Raw genomic sequence first — 10,363 nt, forward strand, 5'->3', positions numbered from 1 at the left:
TGCCTGAGCAAACACTCCAGCGGCTGAACAAGCACATCAGGGCTGGGGACGTCCAGCTCCGCAGGCAGCCGTATATAAGGGACTGAGACGAGCAAGAGCCCCTCAGAGCAGGAGCCTCCTCCCAGCCGGCCGGGCGATGCTGGCCACCCTCGCCTTCCTCCTGGGGCTGCCGCTGGCCCTCGCCGCCGAGCTCCCCGCCTGCACCCCGCTCGTCCCGGTCACCTTCGACAATGACACCATCCCTGGGGTAAGCCCTGCCCTCAGCCCAGGTTCCCATCCTCTCCTTCCCTATCAACATCGCTGGCCGTTATGGGGCCAGGAAGAGATTATGAACCCAATCGGCAGCTCAACGCTTATCTCACTGCCTGGCTGTGCTTATTTTCCTAAAAAAAAAAAAATCAAGACTGCTGCCCAGGAGCACGGGAACGGGGTGAAGCCTTGCAGCTCTGCACCCCTAAACTCAGGAGCAGGTGCTTTTGGGGGGCTCCTGCTTCCACCTCCCCCTGCAAACCAGGCTGGGCAGCACCGTCTCCAGCGCTTCGCCGCTTGATTTTAAGCCCTTCAAGTAACAGGGGCTCGAGTCACGAGTCTCCATCCGCAAAACCCTTCACTGCATAAGCAGTATTTAGTCCCTTGGGGATGTTTAATGGGAGGAAAGCAGTGAGAGCCGGGCAGAGCACAGGAGGAGCTGGCCATCCCCGGAGCTGGAGCATCGCCTTAGCGGGGAGGGGACAAAACCAAGAGCCCCTCCCCCAGCCCGGATCCGTCACCTACCAGGGGTGCTGGTGGCCATGGGACAGCAGGGCAGAACGTTTGCTTCTGCTCACATGGTGCCTGTGGGTAAAGCCAGCATGGACCGCCCCCCCCAACCTTTCCCCGCTCCCCTTCTCTCCGCAGCTCCTGGGACAGTGGTTCTACATCACCGGTGCCTCCAAGTACCCACCTCACCTGGCCGAGTTGAAGGAGGTGAAATACGCGACTTTTTCCTTCTCTCCCGGCAGCCACAAGGACGAGCTCAATGTCACCGAAACCATGAGACTGTAAGGACAGGGATTCACCCCCTCACCCAGCTCCCCCGTCCCCAGGGGCATTTCCACCCGCTGGTACCATCCTCCGGGCTGAGACACCCCTATAAATCCGGGGCTGGAGAGCAGCTGTGCCACATTTTAAGCTCTGCAGCCTGGCTCGACTTCTGAAGCCCTCGGGTTTAGTGGGGGCTCTTTGGGGGATGTTTGCCCCATCTGACCTCTCTGCCCCGCAGGAACGAGACGTGCGTGGTGAGGAACACCAGCAAGATCCTGGTCTTTTGGCACAACTCCACCCTGGCGCATGGTAAAGCCCCAGCCGTGGCCTGGGACCGGGATGGGGAGGGCACCGCAGCTGCACCTTGCACCCTCCCGCTTCTGCCCCCCACCCCAGTATTTGGCACCCTGAGCCCCCGGCACGAGGCCATTTTACACCTAAAAACGTGTGGATGTGAGGGGAAAGTGTTCCCCCCACCCCATGCAGTGGGTACAGCAGCACTGTGGGACCCATCGGGCGCCCCGGGACGAGTCTCCCAGGGTAAAAGGGCTGAGCAGCTCCCACCGCGCTGCCAGCTCTGCCCAGGCTGAGCCCTGGCATGGGGCAACGCTCACCAAGGGGAACCCCACTCTCCTCTTTCCTTCCAGTCGATGACCAAGCGTTTTCCACGGCCACGCTGATCCAAAGCCACAAGGACCTGCTCATCCTGAGTTTTCTCAATAACGACTTCCCGGGTCTGAGCCTCTCATGTGAGTGGATGCTGCCCCGGATCCGCAGGGCACGTCCCTGCCCAGGGACACATCCATGGGCACGGGCATACCCAGCCCCCGCAGGCAGGGCAAAAAGCCCCTTTTCCCCCCTATATGGAGAGGGGAAAGGTGGAGGTGGGCGGGCAGGCAGCGAGCTCCCCATCCACACCCCGGGGACCACCAAGGAGCAGAACACCCCCTAAAACTCCCTTTTTCTCCCCCCCCCTTCTCCTTTTACCGCCCCGTTTCCCCGGCAGCACGGACGCCCAACGTGAGCAAGGAGCACCTCGAGGAGTTCAAAGCCCACCTGCACTGCCTGGGCTTCACCGAGGAGGAGACGTTCTTCACGTCCGAAAAGGTCCGAACCCCTTCCCAGGGTGGACGAGCCCCAGCCCAGGCCAGCTCCTGCCACCCCAGTTCTTCCCCCTGCAGTCCTTCTCCTCCCCAGTTGTTCCCAGCTCTTGGGGCGGTTTTGGGGCAAGGGGGCACCGACGGCCGCTCTCCCCCTCTCCGCAGGACGCCTGTCCACTGCCTGGGGAGAAGACAGGCGAAGGCGATGCAGAGCCGAAGCTAGAGTAACCCCGGGGGCCATGTCCCCTGCTCCATTCTCATCCTCCTCCAGCCCCTCTGTGGGGCCGTCCCCACCTGCCAGCCCCAGCCGGGTTCCACTCAGCCTCAGGACTTTCTATCAAGGTTTATGTTTTCTCCTCCCGGATGAAACACCCCATTTCCCCGTTCTCACCCGGACCCAAAATAAATCCCCGTGTCACAACTGCCAGCCGCTCGTGCTGCACCTTCGCCAGGAGCGCGGGCAGGAACCCCCCTGCCCCGCCTGCCCTGCCCGCATCTCCGAACCTGCTCAGGGGCATGAAAAGCCCTGGATGAAACTCCCTGGGGCTGAGTGTGGCAGCAGGCACGGAGATGTTCATCTCTCCTGCCAGCTCCACGGCAGCATGGGACGCTCCTGGCCACCCCAGTGGGTCCCCTCCAGCCACGGAGCGCTGGGACGTGAGCACCCACCCATCAGCCCCGACCCCACGGGGAGACGCACAAATCTGCCGCCCCCCTCGCGCCTCCTCCACCATGACTCCAACCAGCCAAGGTGCTTTGAGCACCCAAACGTCCCACCCTCAATTTTTCAAGTGAAATCCCACGAGCGTCCGCCTGTGCCAGGGGTTTGCACAGGGGCCACAGTGGGGTGGGGTGACACAGGGTGACATCACACCTTCCCCGGGTGTCTCTGAGCAGGGGAAGAGGGAGAGGACAGGAAAAACCATCACCCAGGGCCACACCGAGGGACTTGGGGATGTTCTGCTACTGGAGAGGAAAAGGCAAACAGAAATAAAGCCAGAAAAGCAGGTGCTGCCCTGCGGGGACGGGAGCGGGATGGGGGGGTCGGGGGAGCTGCTGCAGGGGACGCATCCAGTAGAGTGGGGGGGTCACCTCCTGGGGCTCTTTCAGACCCATTTTTATGGCCTGTTTTGGCAAGGAAGGGGAAAACGCCTTTCTGCGCAGGAAGAAGGTGGCTCTTCGAAGCTCCCCGGGCTTCACCCATGGTGGGGGGCGGCTGCACCCCAGCCAGCACCGGGGCGAGGGGCTGCACGGTGCCTTGTTCGCAGAGCAAGAGGGAACCACAGCAGCTGCTCACCGGGACCATGACAGGCACATTTAGGGCAGACTGCAGTTCTAAACGCAGCAAGAGCATTGTCCCCATCGCCTCCGGCCACGCCGACAGCCCGCAGCCACCCACGCTGGCCCCCGGCAGCCGCAGCCGAGGCCAGGGCAAGCGCCGAGCTCAGGACCGGACACGTGGCTCTTCTCTGGGCAACGTCCCCAAAAGGTGCTGGTTGCATCACCCCTGCACGTCCCCTCCCCGCAGGGCTGCGAAAGCAAACGGCCGAGCGAGCGCGTCCGTCCGGGGGTTCTCTCGCCCCTCGCTCTCGGGCAGCCATGGCCATGGCCGGGGTCGTCCTCGGCCTCGCCGCGCTGCTGCCCGCGGCCGCCTTCCCCTGCGCAGCCCCGCGCCCGCAGCGCCCGGACAACGCCACGGCGTCCAAGGTAGGAGACACCCGAGGCCCATGGGGCTGCCCCACTCCTGCAACGAGTTTGGGGGTGCTCTGCTCAGCCTCACCGTCCCCTGGGAAAGGGGGAACCCTCCTTTGCCCCCCTGGCACATCTGCCGAGGCACCTTCAGCAAAACATCTGCAACAAACGGGAAACGTTTGCTTTCCAAAACACCTGGAATTACCCCGTTTTCTCAGGGTCCCCCAGCAAGTCCCTGAGACAACCTCGAAACAAGGGGAGCCTGGCTGGGTAATTTTTAGTGCCAACCCCCCGTGGCAGCGCGGGGCTGTCCTGGCCCTGCCCCACGGCGCAGCCAACACCGGGCACCATTTCCCAATCCCCACGTTCAGCTATTTGTTCCCCCCGTGCGTTTGCCCAGGTTTCATTCTGTTCCTGCCAGCGCGGTGCAAGAGGGAAGAACTAGCAGAGCACTGAGGGCAAAAAAAACAATTTTGCCTCGGAGAGGGTGGAAATCTCTCCCTCAAAGCTCCCCCTGCAAACCCCAAAGCTCTCCCCACCCTGCCCCTCTCTCTCCACAGCTGCTGGGGACGTGGCTGTACGTGGCCGGGGCCGCCCAGTTCCCCCAGCACCTCCTGGAGATGCTGCTCATCGACCATGGCCACCTCCACGTCGAGCCCCGCGCCGGCGAGCAGGAGCTGCCCGTCACCCAGCACGTGGCTGTGTAAGATGTGCCCCTTGGGTCCCTCTGCCTGACCCATCTCCTCCAGCCCCCGCAGCCGATCCAACACAATATCTGAGCACAGTTTCAGCCTGGTTTCCCTGAGGAGCAAGTCTCTCCTGCCTGCTCCGTGCATCCTCTCCTGTCCCCTCTCTCCTTCACCTCTTTTTATTTTTTTTTATTTATTTCAAGAGCCCCTGGGCTTAGGTAAATTTTGTAGGGCACAGAGGTCTCACAGGCACCAGCCTCTGCAGGCATGGAGGGCACAGGACGTGGGCAAGGAGAAGACCTTTTCAGAGGTCCCTGCGCTGCAGCTGCTAACTCTGCTGGGCACCAGAAGCTGTTTCCCCCCCAGCGTCAGACTTTAAGGGGATGAATTTTTCTGTGCAGCTCTTTGCAGTTTCAGTTATTTTGGGGTGGAAAAAAAATCTCAGTACCAAGGAGCTGAGGCAAAGGCAAGGCCGAGAGCACGAGCTGCAGGTGGGGGTCAGAGAAACACACATGAGAAATGGCTTATTTTACCAGTGAGAGCGATTAACCCCAAGCAGGAGCTGGCAGGGCCGGGGCCGGGGCTTTGCCAATCCTCTCCAGCCTGCGGTGTGGGGTCTTCGCTCCCCTTCCCCACCTCACACGCTTCCCCTCTCTCTCCAGGGGGGACCAATGTCTCACCAACAACTCCACCTACTTGGAAATCACCGTCGGGAACACCACGCTGGTGAAGCACGGTGAGCAGCACCGGCGCGCGCAGCCAGTGGGGTTATCGCCTGGTCTATTTTTTGGAAGGGCCAAGACACGCAAAGAGCCCATGGCCGTGTTTTAAATCATCACCCACATTTTATTCCCGGGTTGCTTTAGCCATGTGGACCCCAAAAGGCCCCCTGGGGCTGGGGGCCCCCCTTCTGGAGCACCCCAGGGGTTGCGGTCATCAAACTGCACTAAACACCACAAAGCAACGCCGTGCCGGGAGCAAGGAGCGAAGGGAGGAGACCGCCTCGTTTGTACAGTTATTTTGCAATTCCTCGGGGAAAGGAGGGGAACATTTGTGGCAGGTTTCAACGCATTACTGAAGCCTCGTGTTCTGAAATCGTTTCCTCCTCGCTGAGGAAATGAGGTGAGCCGTTCGGGGTGGGAGTTGCAGCCCTCCCGAGAGACAGTTCGCACTGACCCGGCCGAGACAGCATTGCTGTGATCTGGGGACAGTCCCTCCACGTTTCTGCAGCCCCACAAGCTGTGGGGTTGGGCACTCGGGGCCGGGCAGACCCGCTCGTACCCTGAGCACCAGCCAGCCACGCCACCAGCACATGGCGACGGCAGGACGGGAGCTGGTGGCTTTGGCTCCTTCCCACCCCAGGCCCACATTTAAGAAACACAATTCAAATAAACCCAGAGCCAAACAGCTCGCACCACATCAGACCCCAGGGGCTGCGGTTTATTGCCGCTGCAGCACTGAGTATCTGAATATCGAGGCTGTTGCCAACCCCGATCCTGTTCTCTCGCAGCCAAGACCCAGCAAACCGTGGGGACACTGATGAACCTCAGCTCTGAAGACCTTTTACTCATTCAGTACCAACTGCAGCGGGAAAGGACGTATTTGGGACTGTATCTCTATGGTATGCAAACTCCATCCTAATGTAACTTAAAGCTATCGTGGGACACCAAAACACACGCATAAAATTATCAGCTCAAACCACGCAGCAACTTGGTTTCGCCAAGAGTCAGTGATTTTCCTGAGACCACCACTCCAGGGGTCACAGGAGTGCTCACAAATCCCATTAAAAACCTAAATCTCTTGGCAGAGCAGAAAGACCAAGTTAAAGACAAAACCTACTTACGCCATAAATACTCAGAGAACAGGAAGCAAATACAATTCAGCATCGATATCATCAGAAAATCTCAATATTTTCAAGCCAACCATGATTTTTCGGTACTTACCTCCCAGGGCAGAGCACGTGGCTTTGCAGTACCAGCGCAGGCCGATCAGATCTCCCCACAACCCCATAAAGCAGCATTTTAGCCCTTGATAAGGCTTCCCATCGCCCTTCCAAGCTGCAAAGCAGTTGTTTAAGAGAGTTCGAAGACACATATAGAAAACTGCCTCCATACTCAGCCTCCGTCCCTCCCGATGCGCCGGGAGTATCAGACTATCCCTTAAAGCAGACAGGACCAGAACTGACTGGGGAGAGGGTTAAAAAAAGTGATGCCCGAGGTTGGTTTTGTTCAGGTGTGTCTCTCACGGGTGGTGAGAGACCCCAGCAGAGATCACCTCCGCAGCCAGCGTCGGTGGGAGCGCGGGGAAGGGAGGCAGCGAGGGCAGGGATGCGGCATGAAGGGCCGTGCCGAGGCCACCGGCCCGTATCTAACACCTGGCAAATGCTTCTCTTTCTGCAGCCCGAAACCTGAGCGTGAGCACGGCCCATCGGGAAGAGTTCGAGCACCACGCCAAGTGCTTGGGGCTGGGTGAGGAGGAGATCCTGTACGCGCCGTGGAAAACAGTACGTGGGCGAGGGTCGGCAGAGCTGCTGCAGCCCCAACCCCGGCCAGGGGTGCCAAGACCCCGGGCTGTAGCTCCAGCCACCAAACTGGGATCTTGGGGAGAGATTTTCAAGGCGGTAGAAATGATTTAGGGGACTAAGTAAACACAGGCTTGCTTTGAGGGTGGTTTAAAATAACACCCCCTGCAGACACGCAGCTCCCCAAAGCAAATACCTGCACCTGAGCATCTCCAGTGGGAAAACTGGTAACCACCTGCCTCCCCTTGCCCAACGGAAAAATGGCTAAAGCATGGGATTTTTGCCCCAAAATCCCTGATTTTGTGCCAAAATTCCTCACTTTGCCCCTCTAGGAGTTGCAGCAAGGGGCAGGAGGGGCCGGTGGCCTGGGGCACTGCATGGCCCCGCTTCAGCTAAAGCCACAGCAATTTAAAGCCCTAAAAACCTCAGGCTATTTTAAGATCAGGATTTGCATTTCTGGCACCCTGAGGTGATGAGCGGGTTCACAGCCTGGCTGGCTGTAAAAATGGGGTGCAGGAAGATTGCTCAAGCCAGTCCTCCTCCTGCCCCGCCGCAGGGGTGACCAGCACAGAGGCTCCTTTGGGCTGGGGTCCGTCCTCGAGCTCCCGACCCCTTGGGACATCAGGACAGAGGCAGCACCATCCACTCCAAAAAATCCAGACTTTTTCCTTTAGTTTTTCCATCGAAACATTAACCCGATCCAGCCCTAGCCCTAACCTCTGCCACCTGATTTAGGACATTTGATCCTGCAAAGGACCCAGTCCCCAAGCCAGCTTCACTGGGTTCCCTTTTGCAAAGTGGAGGGTGAAAAAATATCTTACCTTGTCCTGTCTTGTCCATCCATTCCTGTCCTGGCCATCTGCTTGTCCACAGCAGGAGACTCTGAGCTTCCAGAGGTGCCCAAAACCCCACTCCGAGCTGCCAGACTGGACCCAACGTAGCCCCTGACACCCCCCAGCCTCAAGATGCTGCTTTTAGAACTGTCCCCCAGAGGTTCAGGGGAACTGGGGACAGGGACACAGGCACAGGTTGAAACCCCTGTGGTGGGGTAGGGGCAGGTCTCTTCTCGTTAGGCAACAGGCAGCATCTGGGAGGCAGGGCCCAGCTCCCCTGAATTAAGAGCTGAATCATATTTAAATTTGAGCAAGACAAATTACATTTAGAGAAAGCCAAGATGAGGGGAACCAGTGGAACCGTTTGCCTTCACAAGCACCAGTGCAATTGCTGTTAGCAGAGAAGTGTTTCGTGCCTGGCTGAGAGGCAGGACACAGCATCTGAGGAGCAAAATGAAACCAATTAAACAAATGCAGAAAAGATTTTGGGGACCTTTGTCATCAGGCTGAGAGAGATAGGCGTGAACGGAGCACCAGAGCAGAGACTCACGTCCCCCTCCGTCAGCCCGAGGCATCAGCAGAACTTAAACCACGCTAACTCGAAGGGCCTGGGTAGCAGCAGCTTTTCACTTATTTCTCAAAAATATTTAATCCCCCTTCCCTTCAGAGCACACCCCCCCACCCCGCAGCGTAGCACAGCTTTGCTCCAGGATCCTGGTCTCCTCGCTGCAGCACAGGCGTGGAAAAATGCCACCAGCAGCAGCTGGGTCTGTGGTTGGGGCAGCACGGGGAGGCCTGTAGCTTCTCTAGGCCCTCTTAGACTTATAATCAGATAAAAAAAGGAAAAGTACTCCTTTCTTCAGTAAATTCTCTCCTGCTGGTGCACTGACAGCTCCACTTATCCCATTACTGTTGTTTTGGAAGGAGCTGTGTCAAGTGGAAGAAATTAAGAACAGAACCAGCCCACGCACAGAGCCCAGGGCTGCGGCCACGGCCTCACCTCCTCGGGCACCCCTGAGCTGGGGACCGCGGGCGACTAACGCCATGTCGGGCAATAAATGTTTTGCTCAAACTCGATGCGTTTTGTTGCTGAGATGTTGGAGAACAGGGGTTCTGAAGAGATCAGAAGTGCGCCTTGCAAAAAGGAAGTGAACACCCGATCCACCTCGTGTCATTCAACCAGGAGGTGGGAAAAGCCAACCCTGAGCACTACGGGATGCAAGACAAGGTGACAAGTGGAAGTTCTCTCAGCGCTGACCCGGTCTGCTCAGCTTCACGCCAAGCTCACAAGAGCTCTACTAAAAAAGCCATGCCTAGCTAAGCAGTAGTAGAGGCTAACCAGAAGAGGGCAATCATTAACTATTTTAAATGAGCCTGCCAAGCATTTGATGAGTAACTGGAATATCTAGAAGGCTGGAAACTTTAACTGTCCAGTCTGAGAGGAAGAGGGTGCTTAGCTAGAAGCAACCACCCAATTCTCTTGACAGCAGCTTAACTGCCAGAAGTAACCCAGCTGGGGCAGATGGTCCTGCCCGAACCCTTTGGCCCAGGCGAGAGCTTCCCGATAATGTCCATCCACGGGAAAGTTTGCAACATGATACAACACTGAAAAATTATCCTCCTGCCAGCGAGGGAGGGGGTGCTAACCCAACCCAGGCTGGATTTTTCCTTCCCCAGAGAAAAAGATCACATTTCCTCATTTCCCAATAAGCTCGGTGTGCCAGAGGAGAGAATGTTCAAGTGCCAAGATTCACGGTGCTCTCCGTGCCTCCGGTACCCCCTGCGCTCGTCGGGCACCCCATGAATTCCTTATCACCCCCCCCCCAGCCCCCAAGAGAGGAAAGCACTGGCTGCATGCAAGAGTGGGGAGAGCTTAACAAGAGACCGCTTCTGCTGCGTGTCTGGAAAGCAATTCAGTCTCGGCTCTAACCTAGTAATTAAGCACTGAAAGCGTCTCTCTTCCTTAAAAAGGAAGAAAAGGAGAAAAGCTGGAGGGAAGAAAGCGAAGCAGCGAGCCCTGTTCCCCCCCTGCAGCAGCAGGGTGCCCTGTCCCTGGGCAGCAGCGATCACTGGGCAGCGTTTCAGCGTTGAGCCTTTGGCCCGTTTCCCGTAGTAAAAATTTACTTTACAAGGTCAAGTACAGATGATTCCCTCCTGGTCTCAGGGCACAAGGTACCTGGCCAGCTCTTGCTTCAGACACATCTTTATCAGCCTGTGACATGAAACATAACCCCCGCCTCGAGGAGCAGGACAGTGACAGGGTTGGGGAGGGCAGCGGTGCGAGGGGGGACGCTGCCAGCAGCCTCCAGCGGCCCAGAGCGCGTCGATAAGCGTCTCAGCTGACCGAAGCTGACACCGCTCAGAGCAGTGGCTCAGATTACAAGGACCCAGACTTTATGAGGAGATTTATAGCTGAATAAAAGCCTTGAATTACAGTCAGTCAGAGACATAAGGAACCAACAAACCCAGTCTGGCCCCTGCGGCAAGTTGTGTTAACCCAATCAG

General features: G+C 57.9%; 2 protein-coding genes across 2 annotated transcripts; both read left to right on the forward strand.

The window, feature by feature from the left end:
* The first annotated feature begins 136 nt into the window (after window positions 1-136).
* Window positions 137-2,530, forward strand: LOC137670965 (alpha-1-acid glycoprotein 1-like). Its single transcript, XM_068414159.1, has 6 exons — window positions 137-247; window positions 898-1,040; window positions 1,262-1,332; window positions 1,671-1,772; window positions 2,030-2,130; window positions 2,289-2,530. Exons 1-6 carry the CDS (start codon window positions 137-139, stop codon window positions 2,349-2,351), a joined length of 591 nt encoding a protein of 196 aa, XP_068270260.1. The 3' UTR covers window positions 2,352-2,530.
* A 1,192-nt stretch (window positions 2,531-3,722) lies between these two features.
* Window positions 3,723-9,010, forward strand: LOC137671015 (alpha-1-acid glycoprotein-like). Its single transcript, XM_068414234.1, has 6 exons — window positions 3,723-3,830; window positions 4,376-4,518; window positions 5,167-5,240; window positions 6,015-6,125; window positions 6,904-7,007; window positions 8,783-9,010. Exons 1-6 carry the CDS (start codon window positions 3,723-3,725, stop codon window positions 9,008-9,010), a joined length of 768 nt encoding a protein of 255 aa, XP_068270335.1.
* Window positions 9,011-10,363: the final 1,353 nt, after the last annotated feature.

The sequence above is a fragment of the Nyctibius grandis genome, chromosome 16 (genome assembly GCF_013368605.1).
Source record: "Nyctibius grandis isolate bNycGra1 chromosome 16, bNycGra1.pri, whole genome shotgun sequence".
NCBI lineage: Eukaryota > Metazoa > Chordata > Aves > Nyctibiiformes > Nyctibiidae > Nyctibius > Nyctibius grandis.

Coding starts and splice junctions, on each gene's coding strand:
- LOC137670965 (XM_068414159.1), top strand. CDS start 137: ATGCTGGCCACCCTCGCCTTCCTCCTGGGGCTGCCGCTGGCCCTCGCC. Junction 1,333..1,670: donor CAACTCCACCCTGGCGCATG/GTAAAGCCCCAG, acceptor CTTTCCTTCCAG/TCGATGACCAAGCGTTTTCC. Junction 1,773..2,029: donor CCCGGGTCTGAGCCTCTCAT/GTGAGTGGATGC, acceptor TTTCCCCGGCAG/CACGGACGCCCAACGTGAGC.
- LOC137671015 (XM_068414234.1), top strand. CDS start 3,723: ATGGCCATGGCCGGGGTCGTCCTCGGCCTCGCCGCGCTGCTGCCCGCG. Junction 4,519..5,166: donor GTCACCCAGCACGTGGCTGT/GTAAGATGTGCC, acceptor CTCTCTCTCCAG/GGGGGACCAATGTCTCACCA. Junction 6,126..6,903: donor TTTGGGACTGTATCTCTATG/GTATGCAAACTC, acceptor CTCTTTCTGCAG/CCCGAAACCTGAGCGTGAGC.